Consider the following 24,750-nt stretch of genomic DNA (forward strand, 5'->3'; position numbering starts at 1 on the left):
TCAAGAGCTAAGAATAGTTCTCATTCCAGCATACCCTATTTGGACCAGGCTGGGTGGCTCAAACAAGACACTACAGCTAGATCTAGCACAGAAACTGCTTGCACATGTCCAGACCATTTCTCTTTTGTCAGCCTCTTCATACAAGTTATAGCTATACAAAATGAATGATTTACAACATAACACAAGACATAAAATAAATTTTCATCAACTGCAGTAAATTCAGATTTAAGGGGTATTTATTTAAAATAACCTGTTTCCTGAACTGATTCCAACATAGGCAATTATGAACTACACATTGCTGTTAAATCTTCCTCCAGAGCCTGAACTGTGTGAAATATTGCTCAACTGGGGGAAAAGGGTCACGAGCAGAACATGAAAAATGGTCATATTTCAGCCTAAGAGGAAATCTAGAAGAGTTTTAATGAAATTTTCATTGCTCCTTCTGATTGCAGTGAGCTGTAACATTTTCAGGTACTCTAAATGAACCTTCAGACACTCTTCACCCACTAGACCGGGGTACTTGTTTTCAAACAACTTCACCCACTGTTAAGCGTAGAAAAAATAAAACCCTGACTCAAAATGAATGAGCAAAAATGCATTTGAATGAAAACCAACTCTTCAATTTGAACTTTAATCTACAGTTACAATTAAAATATCTGTAGAAATTGTAAATTGTCAGATTATAAATTCAGGTTCTCACAAGAAAAGAACACAGTTGGTAATTCTTAAAAAGATAACAATATCGTAACAGCTTACTGCATTCTAACACACAGAAATGACAACTCATGGCTAACAATAACATGTAAAACACAGGATATGGCCATTTTTCTACACGCTGTACTTACTGCTTCCACAGAGTTGCATTCACGTCTTGTTTCTAAATATCGTAGTGCTCTTTTCTCTTCTTCCTTTAGTTTAGCATCTGCCTGTGCAGAAGTAGAACAGCCATCATTTTAAGCACCGACATTTCCAGAAAAAAATGACAGCAGAATTTGTACTTACATATTTCATATAATTCTGTACACCATTTTGTTGTAAATAAGAAGGAGCTTGTGTTCTATAAAACCTCTCTGTTGAATCCAAATACGCCTTTTCAAAGTTATCTCGATAAATCTGAAGTTTATCTTCAGGATTAGAACAAAGGTTAACTGCAAAGAGAAAGTTTAAACTTAATTCCTGGAAATACGTGTGGCTAACAATAAGCAAGTCTCTCTCATTGAAGTAAGTTTCATATTTAAAGGTTGCAGTGAACAATTTGATGCATCCTGCAAAGGTACTCTGAATTCAAGATAACCAATTGTCCAATCTTTACTCCAAAAAGACTTAGATTAACTGCAGACAAGCAGAAAAACAGGCTGCAAGGCCTGAAAAGGCAGGTGATGAAGTGGCACAGAAGTTTTGTTTAGCAAAGAAGAGTAGCAGTCTCAGATGCAGCCTGCTTAGTGCTTCTTCAAACTGCCTGATGAATCAGAAACAGTATGGAAAATCGCACAGGTGTAAGGTTACTTCTGCAACCTTGAAACATCAAGCAGTTTGCTTCTTAACAATATTGATTTTACAGAAAATGATACATAGCAAAATCACCTAGAAGTTAAGGATACTTTGAACATAATTTGATCGGTATCACATACCAATAATGACAAAATCCAAACAAAATGCTGAGATAATCATTCCAAACCCACCACCACAACTGTCAGCTCCTATGATGAAAACTCATTGACTTTAGTAAGGACGCAAGACATCAGTCTGTGTAAGACATACCATACGATTCTCGAACTCCAATAACAAGCTGAGAGTCAAAAGCTTCTCCTAGTCTTTCAGCATGAACCAGCTTCATTGCACTGTCCTGAAGTCTATTTTTTATATTTGAAAATATGGATTCATTCCATGTATCCAGCATGAGCTGCACAACAGGAAGAAAAAAAAAACTCTGTCAGAAAGGTGTATGCAGATCTAAGTTCGTCCGAAGAAATACAAGATATCAAAAACAGAAATAAAGCAAATGATAATGCAGTTTTCAGGTTATGTAACACGAAGAGCAAGTTCTGTGGTAGTTACAGAGGTAATATTCAGCTTATACGCTAAGCTTACTTTATAAAACTGGACAGCGAGGGGATGCAGTGATCATTTGATTCAGATATCACATCATCCTGTATTTTTCCCTGTATTACTTCTATAGTATTCAATTGTTCTTTGCTATTTCTGTATTCAACAGTTTTCAACAATCAGCCAGGTAACATTCCCAGCACTGGGATGTGTCAGCAGTTACAACAGCAGGGGCTGTTTTAACAACAGCTGAGCATTTGGCAGGCTCAGTCTCCACAACTACAATTCAACACGGTACTTACATAAAGGAAAAAAAAGAGAAAAAGAAAGATGTTTTTGGATTGCATTTCCCCAACATAAAAGTTCAACGTGCAAGCAAAGCATATTCATCGTGTATCTTCAAACATGGCAATAACTACTCTGAATGCTCTTTAAGCACACCCATCATCAGTCTGCACTAGCAGAGGAAAGGAAGTCTGAATTGTGAAACATACAGATTTGAACTCTGCCTCAGAGCTGTGAACAAGTGTATGAAAAATGAGATTAGGAAGACTTGATACCGCTATAAAACAAAGTGAATGATAAAAACATGCGAGCCTCTATTCTTGCTTTGTACCTTTTAGATTTTAACACAGCAGGAACCCAATAAAAGCCAGGTATCCTTTTCAGAGAGTCAAGGTGGCCTTCTTTAATTCTAAATTCCCTATTTTCCCAATTTCAGCTGAACATTCACTTCAATTTTCCATCTGTATTGCTTAAAACACTGCAATGTTTTAAAAGCAAAGCTTTATTTGATTACACTTCCTCAATTACTTTTTTCATTATCTTAACATCATTAATATGCATGTCACAGTTGCACTGCATGATTACAGAATGGATTTACAAGAGCTGAAATGAGTAACAAATGGAGAAGAAAACAGAGGATGTCAACCAACGTCAAAGGCACAGCTTCATCAAGGTCAAACTGCTTGTAGACATTATGGATAAAAAACAAGTTAAGGGAGATATTTGAAGCAAAACATGCAGATCTTTTTGTGTGAGCACATAATGAACTTTCCAAGCATGGGAAAAGTTTGCAAAGGTGCTTTTTAGAAACTTATAGGAAATGATGCCAGGCAATCGCTTTCAGCAGTAAGTATGAAATAAGATAGTTTAGAGACTGGACTTTGATGACTCAACCATGAGACGGTCTCAGCTGAACTGCATGTAAGAGACAGACATCAGTTTCAGTCCTGAACAGCAGCTAAACTGTTAGTCACCAGTATTCTCTCATTATTCTCCCTGCCCCACCTTGCTTTTTCTTTCCTTTCTTAGCCTCCTGCTACACAGCAGAGTTCAAGTCTGCCGCATCTTGGAGAGCCTACTGAGATCATATGCTTGCTCTAACAATGAAAACAAAATAGGTAACTTGATGTGGTGATCTCTCTCTGCTGCTGCTCCTGCTTCTTTTCCTTCTAAAGGTACAGCAGACTACATGTCACAACAGAATGTTGGAAACAAGCAAACAAGCAAGTCACCCTACATTGCCCATTTGAGCTCATTTATTCTTCCTGTCCATATCAGGAAACTTAAAACGACCTTCAGTACCAAAAGAAAGAGTGCTAATGAAACTGTATTTCACTATCTATGCTTTCTGTGATGCAAAAAGATGATTTTAAACTGAAGAACTTACCACTCTACAATTGATATGCTTTGTTTTTCTGATAGCAAAAGATTAAAGCAATTTCAAGGACCTTTATTTATGGGACTCAGTACACCAAGAGCTCTGCGCTCAAAACCCCGAGACACTCTTTACCGTTTTGATTTAGAGCCAGAGATCAGTTTGTGTTGGAAGAGACCAAAAAGACAACCTAGTTCCTGCCATAGGCAAGGACACCTTCCACCAGACCAGGTTGCTAAAAGTCCCACCCATCTGGCCTTGAACACCCCCAGGGATGGGGCATCCACAGCTCTCTGTGCAACCTGTGCTTCCCAATCTGAAATCTAAATCTCCCGTCCTTTAGTTCCAAGCCAATATCCCTGGATTGATCACCACATTCCCTGACCCCTTCAACATGAAACAATGTATGAAATAAGATTTTACATGTACAAAGCTGTCTTTGATATGACTGAGAGCTTGTAGGAAATACAGGAAACTCTGAGATCAATGGCTGTATTTAACTGGAGATGACAGTGTTGCAAAACACAGACACGTGCCCCAGTTAAGATTCTGCCCTAGGGAAATAAACTAGGAGTGGAAACAATAATCTGCTACTCACTTGCATAGATGAAGGTGAGTATAATATACAAGTATAACATACGTAAGTATAAAAAGAGTAGGGGTGAGTCCTCCACTAGGACTTAAGTTAAAAAAAACCCCACAGTTTATTACATAATGAAATCAAACAAAAACTTAAAAACCCTAAAAAACTGTTTTAATCACTTGAACAAAACAACAGCCAAAGCAAAACTACAGTTAAGTTGCCACAAAGATTAAAACAACAGTTGCACACTTGTTTTGACCCTCAAACTGAAGCAAAGTGATACATCGTATAACACCCTTGGTGCAACTTCATGCTCGGCTACAGAGAACCTTTCCTACCCTTACCCATGGCAGAACAGAGCCTGCAGCAGAACTCTCAAACACCGACCACTTACCTTTCGGACAATACTGTCTTCTACATTAGATTTCTTGTTGCTGCCCTGCTTGCCCATTAAAGTAATCTCCAGCTGACAAAATGGCTTGGGCAAAATATCACACTGCGTGAAGAACTTGCGCCACTCCACTATGTACGCCTTTAGTAAAGCTGTATCATCTTGATGACTCAGCACTCTCTGGAGGAGGGGAAAGAAGAGGATGTAATTGATAAACAAACAAACAAAGATAGACTGACTTTGCTTATACTGAAAATACAAAATAAACAGTTAAAGCAGAATGTCTACATAGGTATGTGCCAATTAGCTTAGGGCAGCGGTTATCAACCCATGGCACATGGACATTCTCTAACACTAAATGGTAACAGCAGTTGTCAGTACCTTTCCAACTGAATCACCTTTTGTTAAGCTATTTGCATGCCAAAAAGCTTAAAACCTTAGGTCCTAAAGGCCTGCATTAGCACAACTACACCTACCAAAGGGCACAAACCTGTAAGAATTGTGTTACATTATGCAGAGCAGTGAAGTTCAATTTGATGATTTACTACCTCTCATTATGCCCAGGCAGCTGATTAACCTGCATGTTTCAGTAATGCCTGCAAGCACTGTACAGTGCCTATCACAAGGCCTCTAAAACAACAGCCAACACAGACCATACTGAAGGCCCAACTCAGCACAGCATCTATGCATGTGTGCTAGCAAGCTGAAGGGACTGAAATAAAATAAACTGATATGTATATAAGGCCTCAAGCATAAGAAATTGTTTTCCTTTGAACAAATCTGCAGTGGTGTAAATCTTGTCACTAAAGAAAGATTTTAAAGTCATTTTTGATTCTTTCCGAACTTTTATCACATAATTTATTAAAGAAGAAATAACAAAATTTAAAAAATAGTAATCTTGCTGCATCTTTTGCTATACATTTTAAAAACAGAAGCTTCCCTTGAATCTACTGATGATCAACTATTTGTGGGAAGTCCATTAAACTAGACAGCAAATCTTGCTGAGCCAATAGAACAGATGTTTCTAATATGCCATACATTGGACGTATTTTAAAGCCATTGATGAATACGTCAGCAAGCCACTGAAGCCAGACAAAAAGCATTTTCCGGGCAGTAATTTCTTATAGTAAATTTTGCCTCAAGAAATCTTCAAGAGGAAGAAGATTCCATAAGTACTGCTGGACAAACAGAAAAAGTGCTTTAAAAAAAAGCAACGTTGCCTACAACGAAACAATGAGCCACAGCAAATGCTCAAGGCTGTCTTCTGTCTTTCATGTAGTAATTACTATCTCTAGAATATCACAGCATTTCAGACAAAAAAAAAAGAAGTGCATTTAGATCCAAAGAAAGTCAGAACTGTTTGGTTATTTTTCCTAATAACACGAATAGAAGTCATGAAACACTAAGAACTTACTGCTTGTGCTTGCTTAATAAAATCAAGGATGTCTTCCTTCAGAGCTTGATGGATTTTTGCTGGACCTTTGTCATCCCACAGGCAAACTGCATGCACATCTCTAGAAAACAATTAATCCATCTTTTAGTAACAACCACTCAAACCTTAATCCTCTGATGTATGAGGCTGAAGAAGTCATAATTCTAGCATATAAAAGAAGAAAAAAATCTATGCATTTTGTTTATCACTTAAAAAAAAAAAGTGGTAAGATCGCAGTAACACAAACAGGAAAATGTGTGTGGAGAATAAATTAAATCTTTAAGGAAGCGCAGGAAGCAATAACAGCAACCTGACCAGGAAAGGATTCTGCTGAAGGAGGTTTAATGTATACATGTAGAAGTCAATTCTGCCTTCACCACCTATCCAATAATCCCACTGCATTAAGGACAACTTCTTAAAGCTTTTCTTTGACAAGGATGGAAATTACGTGCCAACAGAAGCACGGCTACTGAGCCCACAGTCATTCTACAATACTTTTAAGATGCAGCATTCACTCAGAGTTCCACAATCCACGCACTACAACATCCATCCACTGCAAAGGAAACCAGCCTCACTTCTGAGAGATTTGAGATCAGGTAATTTCAAGATTTTACTGGTATAATAAGATCTCAGACATTTCATGACAGCGGAAACACATTAAAGTGCAGCTCAACTGCAGAAAAGCTACCGAGTAGCACCACAAAGCAAAGTGCTACTAATGCATTTCAATCAACATTCAAATACTTTCCTGTTTTTCCTGGCTGTCAGTTCAGCAAGTGTAACTAACTTAAATTCTATTTTCCTCTCAAGAATAAAAAAGGCAAGTTACGCTCCTCAACTATATTACCATACATAATGTGGCCTACCAGTATGTTCTTCCTCCTTTCAATGATAAAGTCAAGTCTTTGCAGGAGAGTAACTACATAATCTACAGGAGGGCTTTGTTCCTATTAATTCAACAGTTATTCCAATGCAAAAGCAACTTTATTAGTTTAACTGAAGAGACAAAATGTACAAGATAAAAAGTTCATTTTACTCAGAAAAAAAAAAAGTGCTGCCCAAGAACTGACAAAGGTCTAACTAACCTGTGGGACTTACATAGATTTCACAGGAAAAAAAAGTGTTAATGAACTTAGAATGCCATCAGTTCGTGACCAAAGTAAAAAGCAGTGCTGGAAGATTAGACATAAAGGTCAGGTAGAAGACACATCTTCTATACTTTTCTTAAAAAGCTTAACAAAATCATTGTCCAAAAATAGGAACCTGGAAGAGTGGGCTCCTTTCCCTTAATGTACTTAATTTAGCCATAAAGGCACTTAAGTTTGATCCAACAGTTCAGCTACCAGCAAAATAATAAAGGAAAAAATTCAATAGTATGCAGAATTACTGAACTAATTATTAAAACTATGAAAGCAGTGACTCAGAACTGAATTTGTAACTGAACTACGCCATGTTTCTGGCAACTACTATGGCTGTGACATCATGAGATATTAAAACTCATTGCATGATAAACTACCTTGCTGTTTGGTTGGCAGAAAAGCATGACAGGTGCAGTAAGATGGCTCTAAGGAGAAACACTGCACTTTTCTTACTGAAAAGAGCAATAAAGATGCAGTCTGGAAGACAATTCATTTCGAATTAAACAAAATTTAGTGAGTCATTTTAAAAAGCAGACAAAGAAAGTGCAGTGTTAAGTATTTGAGGGAAAACAATTCCACGCTGAGACAAAAATAATCAACTTTTGATATGTAAGTTGCAAATCACTTTCTTACTATGCTGACAAAGGTGACATGATGTATTGTAAGAAAAAAATCAGCACGGAACAGGAAGTAAATCCAAGAGTTTTGGAAGGAGGAAAATGCAATGATACTTTTACCTTGAGAGAGCAATCCTCTTCTCTTAGCTTTTTATAAAGTACAATGATGCAAACAAGGTCTGAAAAATGTTATATGTGCTATTCAATTATTCAAATTATACCAGTTAATTTGCATTATCCTTTTACTCCAGTAGTACTTTTAAGTTGCTTCAGAAGAAAAGTATTTAAATCGGAATAACGAACTGCCCTCAAAGAACTTATTGCCCAAGCAGCAAACAACAGTGTCTCTCCAACAAAAGCTTTGTGGGCAGGTAGAAAGCTTATTTACTACAACAGGCTGAAGGCTGAGCTCTGCTGTTCTTCTTCCACTTCATCTGCAAGGATCTGAATCTCAGTGAAGCAGTACTTCTGTACATTAATTCTGAAGTAAGCACACCTAATAAAGCGTAAGCTAGCACCTGTGTGCTCCCACGTAGTGTGTGCAGTCTGACTTCTCTATCAGCAGAACCACAAATATCCCTACAGCAGAGAAGGATGCAGGATGCTGCAGTACTTACGAGAACAGGTCAAACCACTGCTGTTTCGTGACGGACTCCTGACGAAGAAGTTTCAGAACGATAGGGCGCATGAAATCCCATTTGTCTTCAAATTGAAGAGAACCTTTATTCTAAAAGGAACAAAACAACCAACTGTTAGTAACATAAATTATTATTTGGAATTACCTTTAAGGACTGTAGTTTCTATGGTTAGCACAAAAGTACCTTCTTGTCAGAGGTACCTCAGACAACCCGGCATTTGAATAACAGTCCCACAGCTGAACAAGGCTTTTTACAGTAAGCATTACTTCAAACAGCAGCAGAAGCAGCTAACCAACTTCTTCCTTAATGCCCCGCACTGGTTACAATACAACATGTTCTGCAAAATGTCCTTCACCTGTTAGCACAGTTACACATGGACAACGTGAGTGCCACTCAGCCGCACCGCTGCAGCCAAGATACACAACAACAGCCACGAGGCAGAGCTGGAATAAATGACTGCAGCCAAAGCAAGGAACCAGGAGCACCTGTGGGTGCTGCCATGGGCCTTCTTCTCTACTCCTTGTTTGGCACAAACAGCACAGAGAGGAAGGAAGCAGGGGAACATAGGAGCTGTTGTATCACAGGCCCCTTCCTGCGGCTTAACTGCCCCCAGGCAATAAGGCAGCCAACGTTACAGTGATGCAGTTAAGAATAATTCATGCCTATAAATCTAGTCCCAGGTGACCTTCTTCAAACTCACTGTACCATATAAGAGGAAAGCTAAAGAGTCCAAGAGCTCCCATCTCATTCTGATTGTCCCAAAAAACCTCACTCATTGTAGTATACAGGCAGACTGCCGTTACTGGAAAAACAGAACAAAACCACTTGAAGAGAGAAACGAGTTTGACCGCACGCACACGCTGTAAATCTATTTGCTTACTGCTCCACATCTTAAAAGGAAAATCTGCAATTAAAAAGATGAGTTGACTGGGAGCTGCGACAGGAGACTGTTGGTTATCTGTACTGCTAAGTTTACTATTGACCAGGTCATTGTGTTGGCTAGTCATACTACTACATACGACCTAATTCACCTCAAACACAGCACACAATGCAGTCTAACTGTTTGAAATTCTGACAAGCACACTGTTCTCCACCAGCAGCTCTCCAGACAAATAAGCACAAGCAGCATGCTGCATTCTTGAAACCATCTTCTTCTAAACAACATGTACATGGAAACTTAAAAATACATCTGTTGTTTAATATTCAGAATAAGCGCAGTTCAGAACCCACATCCCCTGCAGCTCCCATGTCTCAGCTTTCACAGAATACAGAATTGTAGAGGTTGGAAGGGACCTCTAGAGATCACCGAGTCCAACCCCCCTGCCAAAGCAGGTTCCCTACACCACGTCACACAGGTCGGCATCCAGGTGGGTCTTGAATATCTCCAGAGAAGGAGACTCCACCACCTCCCTGGGCAGGAGCTTTACATGATAAAGATGCAGCAGGCACCACAGTAACTCCAGCAGCAGCAGCAGCATTTCGCCACTGCAATGGCTACAAAACATGAGCCTCAAGCAAGCAGCCCCTGTCCCTGTCCCCTTTGATGGCTTTCTCTCATCTTCTCTACTCCTGAGAAAGTGATTAACCTCTTCTTACAGACATTCATGTTCCCAGTCCCTCTGTGTGGGTTAAAAAGCCTGCAAGATGAGCTGCTGTAGAGTTACAAGTTCCAGAAAAGGCATCATCAAATGAGTAAAAACAACTTCCTTCAAAGTTCCCCTTTGGAGTGAAACTTCAAATCTCAGATGATTTCTGGTAGGGGTAAAAAGCCTGTTCTGCAGTGCAGCCCTGAACACAACAGAAGATAAAAGAATAAAAATGAATGCTATACCTTTGCCAGTGTTTCACTGTAAAATGCGGATGAAGAAAACCTGTGTTTGCAAGAAGTGTTATTTGTGAGATATATACCCCGACTTCCAACAGTGCACTCTAAGACCAACAGCTCTCCTGACGTGGGTCCTACTGCATAACACCAATCTCCACTCTGTAAAAATAAAGGTGAAGAGAAGCAGAGCAGGAACAGGCACAGAGTGTGGAGTGAGGTCCTAAATAAATGCAGAACACACCAGGAGCCAGCCTAGGGATGAGGAGAGCGAGGCTGCCAGGCCAGGCAGGCCCCAGCGGTCTCCGTGCTGCTGTTCCTCTGTACTTGAAACATTCACTCAGCCACCCAATGCTTTTTACTGTGTACACTCAATACTATAGGCCACATAGAGTATTGATCTCCATCAGATGCACCGCGCAGTACTGTGAAAATGCAGCATCCTCCATCACTGAGTACATTTCCATATGTCTGTGCTTTTACTACTGAGCTGTTTACAGTCATTGTATATTAAGGCTAATTCAGAAGGAATGAGGTAGGACAGATGAGGTCCCAGCCTACAGTAAGCAGAATTCCCATTCTGATTCCTCTCTGCTCCCAGCAGCTCTAAATATCAGTGAGATGATCATAGCAAAGCCATTACACAAAGCAGAAAGACAGCCATGGGGAAAGCTCCGCTGTGCAACTACGTGGAACGCAGCATTCACCACAAGCTGCTCTAATTGGAAATAGGCAGGAGAAACTTAACGTATCTGGAAATATTTTAGGTTGAAGAACTAGAAAAATGCAGAAATGTTTCCAGTTTTAAGTGACAGAGCACTACGACCCACAAAACACAGCTGAAACAAATGAAAGGTAGATCATGGTTCTCATTTAAGCCTACTGCAAACCTACTTGTTTTGCTGCCTCCCCCCTAACACCAGGCTCAGACTGCAATTCAACTTGCTCTCACCAACTCTTGCATTTGCTGCCACCTCCAGCAGCTCCAACAAGCCCTACAGAAGCATCAAGACCAGCTCACGTGGGTACAGCTACAGGTTTCCTTGGCGCTGTGATAAGCTGAGCCGCTTTCTGTCCCAGGAGCTGCAGAGAAACCCGTGTGCCTTCACATCACCAATCGTCACCTCAAAGCCAACAGCTGACGCTCCAACACCTGCCCTACAAATTAATTCACCTTTCACAATTAAAAACTGCACTAGCAAAGATGAAGCGACGCCCTGTGAAGGGATGAGAGGCTGTCAGGGATCGGCTCAGCCAGGATTCACTACAAGAGTAAGAAAGGAGCATTTCACTTCATTTTCTCGGCTGTGCAGAAGGTTGAGGGAAGACGGGGAAAAGCAGCAAACTCTCAGTTCCTGTTTATCCCAACAAAACTGAGACCCGCCTAAACCTGACGTGGGTTTGATCGTGTGTTGGGGTTTTGTTTTTAATACCAAAAAACCTGATACGTTTTCACTATGCAGAGGACACTGTTTGCTTTTTCTTTCTTTTTTTATTCTTTCTTTGCCCTAAACATGAAAGCAGAATTGCATTTCACAAATCTCAGTCAGCATAAGGCACTGCCAATGGGCAACAACCTGCAATCAACAGCAATGGGAGCACACTGAGCATCACAGCTGGGGAACAAAAGCCCTTATCCAGTCACAATTATCTTATTGGTTTAGTGTGTCATTACAAACAAAGCCAAATCACTGTATGACCTTCTCTTTCACGAGGCAACAGTCGTAGTTCATTGTCTTTAGAAAACTCCCTAATTAATAAGACATACGGCTTAGAAAATACTCCCAGGTGCTCTAAACCCCCTGGTAGCATTGTTCCGGAAACACACTGTGCACGTGTATCTTTCTGTCCATTTAAAATGCTAATGATTTAAAGGCCAACTGCAGGGATGCCACTACAGCAACAAAACAGCTTCAGATCAGTGAGAGCCATCTCACAACAGCAAGGCCTTTGACTCTATTTGCACTTAGCATTCACTTATTCTTTCCTATGAGCTGAAGAGGAATGCTGACAGATCTCACAGGCCTGTTTCCAGCTATTACAAGCTATACAGCCACGTCTTGTCACAGCACACATAGGCCTTTCCAGAGCCCCTCAGCAGTGGACTAAAGCAATAACAAGCAGACACATTGTCTGAGCTTGTCCAAGCTTTAAAGCCACGCTCTCCTAAAGAAACCCCCTTTTTGCCCCTATAGCTCTGAGCGGGACGTGGAGCTTTTCTCCTGCAGTCCTGAATTCAGTCGGTTTGGTCTTATCTGCTTTAATATCTAGACAACAGGGAGGAAAATTGAATGAAAACTCATTTTCATTGCATGTCAATTTCAATAAATTTATATATATATGAGCGTGTGTATATGTGCGTGAGGAAGACATGAGGCTATTGATTATTCCTCTTTCCTTCTCACTGAGTGTCTCAGAACAGCTTCAGGGCAAACCCACAAACCCAGCACAGGTCAGGTTGGCGAAATGCAAGCAGCACCTCCTCAGAACTCTACTTAAGTATAATACATAGAACCGGCCACACATACACTTCTAAATATACAGCCATTTTATAGTGCTAACTGCTGCAAGTAAGTAAACCTGGTGCCTTGTGAAGGCCTCGCACCTCAATCAGGCTGACGCCCCAGGAGCAGCTGTGTGGGGCAGGCCGGCCCCGGGCACGTTGGCACAGCCCTGGAGGCCACAGAAGGCCCGGTCCCCGCACACGCCGCCCAGCTCAGGCCGGGCAGCCCCGGGCCGGGCACGGCCTGTGACAGCCAAAACTTGTGTGCGAACTTGGCTCGGTTTGGGGTGAGTGACATCTGCCACCAAACACCGGGAACGGGCCTGAGAACATCTGACCCCCAAAGCGGAGCCGATTAAAGGCCTCGAGGAGTTTTTCCTTCGCAGCAAAGCGCAGTTAGCAGAAAGGAAAAGGCCAGAACGCGCCGGCAACCCGACCGGCGACACCTGCTCGCGGCGAAGGCATTGCCCAACTCTTTGTTCAACTCTAAACTCCTTTTCTGCACCGCGGGGTTCCCCGCAATAAACAAAGGGCCGACCCCGTCCTGCAGCCCGGGCGGACAGAGCCGGGAGCGGGAGGCCACGGCCCGGCCGGGCCCCGAGCCGAGCCCCGAGCCGAGCCCCGAGCCGCACAGCCGAGGCCGGGCCCGGGCCGCCCCCTCCGCCCGGGGCGCAGCGCCGCGGCCTGCCCGTGCCGCCGCCCGCAGGCCCAGCCGGTGCGGGGCAGCCCCAGAGCCCGGCCCCGGCCGCCTCTCCCCGCGCGCAGGGCCGGGCCGGGCCCCGCTCTCACCTTTAAGAGATTAGACGTCGCCATGATCTCCCCCCCGCCGACGGCGGCTCCTCTCCCCGTGCTCGGCTCTGCCCCGGCCGCCGCCGCTTTACATGGCCGCGGGCCGCCCGCCCGCCCGGCCCGACCCGCGGCGGCGGCAGCAGGAGCAGCGGCCGCAGCTCCGGGTTCCCCTGCCCGGGGGCGAGGCCGGCACCGTGCTCGGGGCGCTCCGCAGCTCTACCGGGTGGCTCCTCCGCACGCAGCCGCCCCTCAGAGCCTCATGGCGGCGTCCGCCCAGGAGGCGCTCGGCAGCAGCCCCGGCTCCATGGAAGGGGCCGGCCCACATGATGCGGCGCCGCCGAGCCGGCCCCGCCGCCAAGCGCGGAGGGAGGCCCGGGCGGGAGCTCCGCCTGCAGCGACCCCTGGCCGCCGCCGACCCCCGAGAGCGCTCCCCCAGCTGAGGGCGCCCGGGGGGGTGGGCGCTTTTCCTCATGGACCCTTCAGGCTTCCCAGCTTTTCTGTTCGGTGATTCTTCAGCGTGTGGCCATAGGAGCCATAATTTTACTTTCCTGTTTAAAAAGGCATCCTTCATCCAAAACGTATCTTAAAGAAAACAATTCAACTTTCCTCTGACCTCTCAGGACAGAGCCCTACACCTCCCTCTGCTTACACAGAATCACAGAATGACCCGGGTTGAAGGGACCTCAAGGATCATGTAGTTCCAACCCCCCTGCCTGGCAGGGCCACCAAACATAACCTTTAACTAGATCAGGTTGCCCAGGGCCCGTCCAACCTGTGTCTGTAAACACCCACAAGGACGGGGCATCCACAACTCCCTGGGCAGCCTGTTCCAGGGCCTAACCACATCTCTCTAGTAAAGAACCTCCCCTAACATCCAACCTAAATCTTCCCTCTTAACTTGGATCCATTTTCCGTGTCCTGCTATTGTCAGCCCTTTCGAAGAGTTTACTCCCTCCTGGGAAGTGTCCCTTCAGGTACTGAAAGGCTGCAATGAGGTCACCCCGCACACTGTAAGGCATAGAGCCCCTAAGGTGTTAGCTACATAGAAAAGCTACATTCAACATTCAACAAATCTCTGCTCTCTGAAAATTTAAGTAGTGTTGACTAACTAAGGCCTGCAGCCTTATTATATTAATAAATAGCCTAATCAAGGCCTTCTCCTAACTGAGAAGTAACACAGAGGTACTGGAAAGTTTCTTATTTGACAAAGTTTCCAGTCTCAGAATACTTCAATAAGTCTGTTATATGGAATAAATATAACTTTCATTTAAGTATATATGCAATATTCATTGTATACATAAAGCATGCAACTATACAATGGTATGTATTGTATATAACTAGATAATACAGATGGAAGTGTATCACATACTGTCCATTGTGTACATATTCCACAGCAGTGCTGATATTATGAGGTCTCTGGCAAGGTCAGTAGAATGTGTGCATTGTGTATGTGTGCATTAAGCACAGTGTGAGTACTGCATTACAGGTACCTTTGTCTGTGAACCAGAGAAGCTGAGATACAGGCAGGTATTCTATAGGCTGTGGTGTGGATGTAGACATCTCTGGCCACTGCCCCATGACCTGGTCCATCCTCTTTTCCTCAAGCTCTTTTGAAATGAGACTATTTGCAATTATTTGAGATTCGGTTTTCCTTTCTGTTTCTATCACCTCTCTTAATTTTTAAGAACATGCTTGGTTATAATGCCACTATTTGGTGATGTTTTTCAACTTTCTTTTTGTGTGGAAGAAATTAGACATCATTTACCCAGAAAAAAAACCAACCAACCAAACAGAAATGTGCCAGAAATAGTGCTCCATGGAGAACTTCCTCCTGGTTCTCTTTGGTGCAGAGCTTAGAGTACAAAACCACAATGCAAGTCATTAGAATTTCATAACTGCAGATTTTGCTTAGACACTGTTTGAACTGAATGAATTTGGGCTGTTCCATAGCACTAAGTTATAAAGTGATTTATTCTGTAATGTCACTTGTCTGTTATAAAATATACCAGACGTCCTTTATTGTACCATTTATCCCTGATTATTTTTCTAAAGCTATGTTTGTTTCTTTAAAAAGATCTGAGGGTGCCCAAAGAGGCTGTGGATGCCCCATCCATGGAGGCATTCAAGGCCAGGCTGGATGTGGCTCTGGGCAGCCTGGTCTGGTGGTTGGTGACCCTACACATAGCAGGGGGTTGAAACCAGATGATTATTGAGATCCTTTTCAACCCAGGCCATTCTATGATTCTATGATTTTCTTCTGAGTGATTCTGAACAATTTGATCAGCAACCGATGGCAGGAAATAATTCTTTGTTCAGACTGCAGTGAAGCACTGGCACAGCTGCCCAGAGATTCCCATCCCTGAAGGTGCTCAGTGCCAGGTAGGATGCGGCCCTGGGCAGAACTGAGCCTGGGGAGGAGAGCCCTGCCTATAGCAGGGGGCTGGAGCACTTCAAGGTCCCCTCCAACTGAAGCCATTCTATCACTCTATGATTTAATGATAACTGAAAAGCTCTGAGACAAGGGAGAAAAGTACTTTTAACTGATATTAAAACTAATGATCATTTCATTTCACGCACCTTATATAATGGTAGCTTTTTTTTTTTTTTTTTTTCCTAAAGATCTGTACATTATCTTCTGGGAAATAAAGACACCTCTGAGCCTCATGGTTTTGCTTTGTGGCATTTTAATGCGACTTCGGGACACTTTGGAAGTAAAAAGTGTTACATAATCTTATCTCATTTGCTTTAATTCTACTGCAAATGGACTATTACTGAATTCTGTGGGTAATGAAGATATTAGTTTATGATTAGTATATGGTGCTACAATGGTCTACAGCTTTATATACTTTGCATGGATTGTAAAAGATGGAGTGAATGACACTTAATCCAAGAGCTATCCGTGGGTTCAGAATGATTTGCAAGTGATAGCTCACAAAGATTTAGCTGATGAGTGAAATGAATAACCTGCATAATATCCTAGATGGCTTGGAGTGAATTGAGCCCAGGGGCAAACCTGCTGACTCCGAGCTGCATCAGAGAGAAATACGCACTGCTGTGCTTCCATCTAATTCCCCGAAACATATTTTCTTCTAATTTTCACTTAGCCTATGATGGAAATAAGCATTTGATGGGTGATTAGTCAGTTTTATTCTCCTCTCTACTCGAATGAGATCTGCTCAGTAGGGATAATAAATCTTATGTTCTTTCCTTCAGTAGGTAAGTGTCACTGGTTGCTGCAGTGGACAGTCACCCATTGCATGGCCTATGCCATGGCAGTCTCTGAAGTCAGCCCTTCTAAAATGGTGAGGACAGACAGACACCTGCACTCTAGCTGAGAAAAGAAGCACTGTCAGTGGTGAAACTTTTCACATGGAATTTCCTCTGTGTTTCTGCTTTAACAAGGCAAGTGCTTTTATTTCTGGTGTTTACTATTGGGGCTTCATATCACCCTTTCAGCTGATAACAGTAGCGTTGTGGAAAAATTGCCTGCCTGGTGGGAGTTGAGATGATTACTGTTGCTTTCACTTAACATTGTTTAAGATCTTGGTATCTCAGCACCACCAGAACCACCTCTCCTGTGCATCCCAGTATGAACCATTCATTCTTATGCTGACATTGCTCTTTAGATTAAATAACTCCATCCCTGATGTTTGTTATTTTCTGATACACTGTTAGACAACAATGTTACTCCCTCACATCTTGCTCAGTGGAAACCTTTGTGCTTTCTGCTGTGAGTCCCAGCAAAGTCTATGTGGAGTGCTGCAGAGCTGCTATCTGCAGAACATGTGGGAGGACATTGCCAAGGCAGGGAGAAGCACACAGTATGCACTAGACAAAATGTGGCCATTGCTCCATGCCTGGGCACAGAGCTGCAGAGAACTGCTGCAGGGAATTACATCTGATCTGCTTTTTCCTCACCTATCCTTTTTTGGGTAGGATACTATCCAGAACTTTTCTATTTCACTCAATGACTCAGGGAGTTAGAATTTGTGAAGCATGGTGGTGTGTAAGAGGATATAACATGAAAAGTTGCCATTTCATATGCTGCTTTTCTGACACTTGCTTACAGATGTAACTCCTTTTCAGTGCTCAGTGAGCTCTGTCTCTCCTTTGTTTTAAGAATTCTCTGGGAAGCACACACTGTTTCCCACTGGGAACCAGATGGAGAAAGGTCCCAGTGAAATGAATGGTGTTGCTATTTCAGTAGTCTGACTAACTGCAACAGAGACTTGTGGCCTCTAAGCTTCTGCCTTGATGTGACAAGCAAGTTTCATTGTGTTTAACACTGCCCAGACATAGGGGAAATGACAGAAATGATCTACATGGAGGAGGCTCCTTCTTTCCTTCTTTCCTTCTTTCCTTCTTTCCTTCTTTCCTTCTTTCCTTCTTTCCTTCTTTCCTTCTTTCCTTCTTTCCTTCTTTCCTTCTTTCCGTTCTTCCTCCCTCCCTTCTTCCCTTCCTCCCTCCCTTCCTCCCTTCCTCTCTTCCTTCCTTTTCTCTCTTTTTTCCCCTGAATAATAAACAGTAATTATTTTAAAATAGGAAATCAATGTGAAACGTGACTAAGTAGCTGAACTATGTGATAAGACAAAGGGAAATGGCTTCAAACTTAAAGAGGGAAGATGTAGGTAGGATATAAGGAAAAAGTATTCTATAGTGAGGGTGGTGAGGCACTGGAACAGCTTGCCCAGAGGGGTGGTGAATTGCTATTCCCTGGATGCTTTCAAGGCTCTGAGCACCTGATTGAGCTGCAGACATCCCTGTTCATTGTGGGGGCTGGACTAGATGGCCTTTAAAAGTCTCTTCCAACTCTGAGGATTCTATGATTCTATTTGCTTGGCAATGAAAACCAAAACAGAGAGCCCTCACAAGTGCAGCAGAACAGTGCAGCCCTGCCAGCTCTTTATGATTATGACAGAACTGTTTTCCTTAATTCCTCCCTTTAGTCTCAGTACCTTAGTACTTTAAAAACCATAGTTGTTGTTCTTACCCTATTCACTGTCCTACCACAGAGGCAAATATAACTTGTGGTGTTCCTCCCTGTAAAGAAGACGCCGCTAGGTGTCTGGCTGGAAGCCTGTAACTAGCGGCGTCCCCCAGGGGTCTGTGCTGGGTCTAGTCTTGTTCAACATCTTCATCAATGGGGACCTTGATGTAAGGGATTTAGTGTACCACCTCAGCAAGTTGTTGATGACAAAAACCAAAGTTGGGAGGATTGGCTGGACACGCCTGAAGGCTGTGCTGCCATCGCGAACCTGGACAGGCTGGGGAGCTGGGGCTGTATAGAAAACGGATGAGGTTAGACAAAAAGCCGTATGAGTGTAGAGTTCTTGCACGCTGGTGAATAATTGCATGTGCACCAGTATAGCGGAGAAGACCCTGCTGTGAGGAGGGGAGCTCTGCTGAGGATGGAACGCTGGCGTTCCGTGTGGAGACTTACTATAGGTGCGCGATGAGGCCAGCAGTGTGGCCCGTTGTAGCCAAAAAAGCCAATTGGGGCGTAGTGTGAGTGGGTGTATTTAAAAAGCGGTGTCCAGGCATGGTCTAAGGGGTGATCCTTTCCCCCGCTCTCTTGCCCTTGATGAAGGGCCTTGAGTCTGAATACTTGTCCAGTTCCTGGTCTCGCTCGCAGTAACAGAGAAGAGCGAGGGATGTCTTTGAAAATCCAGGGAGCCAGCTAAGATGTAGAGTGGTGAGCATCTCCCCTGTGAGGATAAAGTGAGGATAACTGTATCTGTTTAGCCTTAGAAAAGAAGCGGAGGGACTTGGGGATCCATGTTTATAAATACCTGAGTGTGGAGCCATAGGAGTGGTGAGGCTGTGCTGCGTGGTTCTGATTAGTGTGTGGAACAGAGCTATGGGGGGGTGGAAGAGGATGAAAGTTACGGCATAGGAAGTTTCGCACAGATGTGCGAGAATTCTTTTACGATGGGGTGGGGGAAGGGGGGTGCTGGAGACTGGGAAACAGGGGCTTGCCGGAGGGTGGTGAGTCTCCTGTTCTCTGAGGGTTATTTAAGACCCGCCTGGACGCCCTCCTGTGGTGACATGGTGTAGGGCCTGCTTTTGCCAGGGGGGTTGAGCGTCGGGGATATCTCTAGAGTCCCTTCACAACCCCTATCAAATTCTGTGATTCTGTGATTCTGTGAAGGACCCGCAGGGCAGAAGATGGAATGGGAAGAAGTCTGCAAGGTGGGCGCAGTGTCTCACTGGTTGATACCCAGCCATTCCCGTGGCTGGTCGCCTTGGGAGCAGTGGATTCTGTGAGTGTTCCTGTTCTTCAAGTGGCTGCTTGTGGGAGCTGCAGCTCCAAGGAGAACAATTGCAGGGAGGAGCTTGTGAGTACAGCTCTTCCATGTTTGTGGGCGTGGCGTTAACGAAAATACTTTTGAGTTCTCAGAATCAATGTAGTTTGCTTTACACATGGGCAACATTCCCTCTAATTAAGTATTGTGCAAGGCAAATTGTCACCAGAAACCTGTACAACCTCATAGTCTTGATGTTACCCTGTGCTGGCATGTCTTTGGTTGCATTACTTTTGTAAGATTTGCACATACACTGGAACAATTCTGCCTTGCTCCAAAGTAAATCCAGCTTTTCCACAGCTGTATTTGCTTCATAGAGAAGGAAATACTGCTGAGTGAAGTGACACCATAGGTAGAGAGATAGTTTCCAGATGAAAGCCTCAAGCAACCTGTCTCTAAGTCAGGGCCGGTTTAGTTTGGCTTACTGGAAATAGGCTGGGACATAAATATACATGCACCCATATGATATATTCATTTTAATCTCTGAAGTCAGGAAGATGATTTTATTTTTTTAATCAAGTCCTTCCAGTTAAGTGCGTTCGAATTGAGAGTGTGTTGTTCTTAGAATGTAGGGCTCTTGGAGCAGGTCCAGAGGAGGGTGAGCCTCCAAGGTGATCAAAGGGCTGGAGCACCTATCCTGTGAGGGAAGGCTGAGGGAGCTGGGCTTGTATAGCTTGGAAAAGAGGAGGCTCCGGGGAGACCCTTACTGTGGCCTTCAAGTACTTGAAGGAAAGTATAAGGTAGGGGGAACAGCTGTTTATGAGGTGATAGTAGTAGGGGACAGGAATGGTCTTTAAACTGAGACAGGGAGGTTTAGGTAGAGGAGTGGAGCGAATGTAGACGAGTGAAGCTATAGACAATTGTGTTTGATGTGTGAGTATTTTTTTAACAGCCCAGCACGTCTATGATTGGTGGTCCTCCCCTTTCCATGCCCATGCAGAGATCCTCAGCCCTCCTTTCTTTTCAGGGTGAACAGAGGCTTCTGAGGTGGCTGTGTCAGGGTGAAAAGCAAGGCTGGAGTCTTGGAGGAGATGATGTTGCTTGCTTGGGTCTACAGGTAGTGGAAATATGCTTCCCCAGACATTAATTAAGTAAAGAGAGAGCAAGGAAGCACGTACAGTATGTGAGGGAGCTGAATCACCGGGACTGAAGTGCCTGTGAGCATTGTAGGTCCACACATCTTTGCACTAAGACAAGCAGTTTGGAGGGGGGGGTCCCAGGTGGCAAGTTGGCTGTAGGCAGGGGGTCTCAGCACAGCAACTCTGTGTACTTGGCTGTTCCATCACACCTCTGCTCTTTTCTACAAGCACAGGGCAGCCACCAGGAATCTAATCATATACAGCAGACTTGCATTCAGTCGTAAATTCCATAATGAAGGCATAAATGAATGCTGAGATGATGTTAATTACTTCTAGGGAATGTTCTTTCCGGGTTGACTCTTAAGGCATGCTGCTATAGCATGTTTTCTGAATTAGGACAGAGTTTGGAAGGCAAGCTAAGGAAGAAGATCTGTGAATAAGTTCATGGGTAAGTATTTAAATGAGCAGAGGAAGCCTTCTTCATCAAACTGAAAGCAATGAAGCTGAACATTCGGAGATTGAAAAGCGAGTAGGGGTAGAGTGAGTTATTACCCCATTCCCTGCGTGCGGTCTGTGAATCCAAAAACAAACAGTTCCTATTTTAAGAGGCTTTTCCTAACTGAATTTACCAAACTTCAGTTTGTAAAAGGGTTTTTGTTGTTAATATTTTCCTGGTGTGTGCGTTAAGCCTGGTTGCCCAAAAGGCATTCTTTAATTTCGGGAAAGAGTTGTGGGGGCATTCTGTGTAATTTTTTAAAAAAACGGGGGGGGAAAAGGGGGGGGGGGGGGGCGCCCATGTCATTTGTTCGTTCCTCGAGGGAAAAAAATAAAGCAATGCACTGAAACATAGTGTAGTCTGCGTCGGTACGCATGATTCCAAGCAGTTACTTACATAGTTATTGCAAAGGCCTATGAATGCAAAGAGGACAAGATGTATGGTTTGCAGCAGTGGGTAGGAGCGGCGGTTGTGATCAGACATTTTCATGGTGTGCTGAGAATGTGTAAGTGAGAAGGCGCAGTGGTTGGTTTAATACACCATCAGATAGACAACATTTGAATTTTACACATTAATCTACATCTTTAGGGAATTTACAAATAAGACAACTGTGTGCACAGTACTTTAAAAAGCAGTGATTTCTTTTCTTGCTGCATTGGCAACAACCAGCTCCTTACACACGCTTGAATCTGGATTAAAAATTCTACTTCCGCACTGGCAGTAGTTGACACTTACAGTTTCAAACATTTCCACAGGCTGAGAATTCATTTTAAGGCTTCGCTTCTGAGACTGTATCTCTGTGCATACCCCCTATCCCCTTACCTCTCCTCCCAGTCCTTTCCCTGCCAGCCCCACACACACAGATATTTTTTCACACAGAAATAAAATAAAAAAAAAAAAAGCTCAGAGTATTTCAGTTAGATGAGGTAACAGATTTTAACATGATAAAGTGAGAGGAGTGGTCGATGTGGTGTTAGACAATACGATACCTGGTTAGTTATAAGAGCTGTGTGCAATCTCTGATGTGTTTTGGTATGGCAGAAAAAGGTTCACATCCTGGTGGCTGAACACTCTACGACAGCTATCACAGATGGAAAAGAGCCCAGACCAGAGATCACACAGTCAGATTGGTACTCAAAGGTCCTTGTGAATGCCAGGAAGAACAATTATCTCAATGTTTGAGATACTGATGAGGGCACAGCAGATCTTAAAAATGCCTTGCTCAGAAACACACAGTGACCAGAGTAAACTTTGGCTCTATTGACTCCTAACCCTCCGAATTTATTCATTGGTCCTTTCTCTATTTTTAAGCAACTAAATCTTTTGAGACACACAAGGCCTTAGATAATAGGTGAGTCCAGTAGTCAAATGCTACAGCCTGATTCTTCACTCGCTTTTGGCACCTGTAGTCATTTACATTTACTCAAAGAGTGCCTAAAAACTATGCCCTCAAATGTCAAAAATTTGGACTGGTGTTAATGACTAAGAAGTGTAGTATAGAAGAATCGAATCTGAACAGCAAATGTTAGCGTCGGGGGGGTGTTGGCGTGCTGTGACTAGAATAAGCTAACTGTTTTAATTGCTAATGAATTAAGGCTGATTCCTGTTTATATTAGCCTCTGGTACCCTTTCCATGACAGTATAAACTGGCCTCAGTGGCAAGTGAGACTCAGGCTATTGAAAAATTAACCTTTCAGTTCTTTGAGTCGAGTTAAGTTGTAGTGGCCCTAAATGAATAAATTAACTGGAATCGAGAAGCGAAACCGTGGTATTAGTGTGGGCGGTGGGGTATTTACAAAAGGATTGCAAAAGTAATCTTGAAGGGAAAACTGATTCTGTGTTTGTTGAAGACATAATTAAGACTAGATAAACTTGTTTCTCTGGTGTCAAAAAACAAGAGAACTGTAGCCTGATAATCTTTATATGAAGATAAACTGAACTTAATGTTCAGAGGTTATGAGTATGCCCAGATAAACTGTGGGTGCTTATCAACTCTGGAGATCGAGTCATCTTATTATAGTGCTAGAGATAAAAAAGACATAGACTTATTTGGTATTTAAGTGTTACACATATAGGGCATAGTTTGTGTAAAGCTATTGTAAGTTATGTTCAGAGAAGTAGTAGGAAGATGACCTCAAAGCTCAGTAAAAATGCTACACAACCACAGATTTTTCCTATTATTATTGTTATTAAAAGCTACTGTGTGTTGCTGTCTTAGAACAGTGGGGGTGCTTCTCCAGCTTTACTGTTTGTAGCCAAGTATTAACTTAGAAATCCTTTCCTCTTCAAACACTCTGATAGTTTTGGCTTTAAAACCTTTATTTACATTTACTGGCTGAGACCAAACTAATCCTTATTTTGCTAGAATTCAGACCCTGGAACCCTACGGGTTGCAGCACTTTAACATTTATTTTTACTTCTAGATCGAAGTAGTTCTATTTTTTAAAGCTAATATGGAACTTACTTGTGTAAATTATATCAATTCTTTAGGTCATCGGACCTGTGGTCATGTTGATTTCACAATCAAGCTGAGATTTGGCATTCCCAAAATGGAACTCAGTAGCTTGAACTCTGTTTTAGCTCTTTTGGGCAGCGATGACGTCATCAAAACATGCGCTGGCTGGGGGTGTCATGTTAGTCGACAATGAAACTTCTCTCTTCATTGGTAGAGTTCAGAAAATATCATAATAAATTTTGATATGTTCGAAAATAGTTCAGTTTGCTTTCTTGCCCCTCTTATATCCATATACGCGAGAATAGATTCACCTTTCTAACATTTTCTCTTGCTGTTATTCAAGTCATATCAACAAGTCGTTTGCTATTGGGCGATACTCATCTCATATATATCTGCTTATTACGTTACATATATATATATGGCAACTCGTACAGAAGTCGCATACCTTTAAGTTGATTAAAGCAGTGCTGCACTTGAGTAAAGAATTACACTAAAAAAGTATAAGGTATGATATTTTCCTGTCCAAAACTAAGGCAGAATGAATGCAAGTATAAAGCTTGTCTCATCCTCAGCTAACAAGGCCTGATTTTAAACTGTATTCAAAATACAGAGCCCAAGAGAGGATGTTGTCTTAATGACTATTGCACTTTCAATGCGTCTTGCTGTAGGATTAATGTTTCCTTTAGCAATATTTCTTTTCCTGAAGACCACACAAGTTATTGTACTCTCTAAAAGAAACAAAGCAAAACAAAACCTTAAAATGTTATGGAGTTATGAAATAGGCAGAAGGATACAAAA

The 24,750-nt window shown here is 42.9% G+C and overlaps 1 protein-coding gene across 2 annotated transcripts in view; it reads right to left on the reverse strand.

Annotated features, from left to right (window-relative positions):
- The window catches only part of CUL5 (cullin 5), a 28,610-nt gene extending 14,684 nt beyond the window's left edge, over positions 1–13,926 (reverse strand). For both annotated transcript variants that reach the window (XR_001552777.1, XM_015852236.1), the window contains exons 1-7: positions 13,621–13,926; positions 8,486–8,595; positions 6,095–6,194; positions 4,684–4,860; positions 1,762–1,903; positions 1,003–1,148; positions 846–926 (exon numbers count right to left, since the gene is read on the reverse strand). Coding sequence is in view for 1 of the 2 variants with exons in the window: in XM_015852236.1 (XP_015707722.1) it covers positions 846–926; positions 1,003–1,148; positions 1,762–1,903; positions 4,684–4,860; positions 6,095–6,194; positions 8,486–8,595; positions 13,621–13,644 (780 nt within the window). In the remaining variant the exon portion in view is untranslated. The remainder of the gene's footprint in view (positions 1–845; positions 927–1,002; positions 1,149–1,761; positions 1,904–4,683; positions 4,861–6,094; positions 6,195–8,485; positions 8,596–13,620) is intronic.
- Positions 13,927–24,750: the final 10,824 nt, after the last annotated feature.

This window comes from Coturnix japonica, chromosome 1 (assembly GCF_001577835.2).
Source record: "Coturnix japonica isolate 7356 chromosome 1, Coturnix japonica 2.1, whole genome shotgun sequence".
Lineage (NCBI taxonomy): Eukaryota > Metazoa > Chordata > Aves > Galliformes > Phasianidae > Coturnix > Coturnix japonica.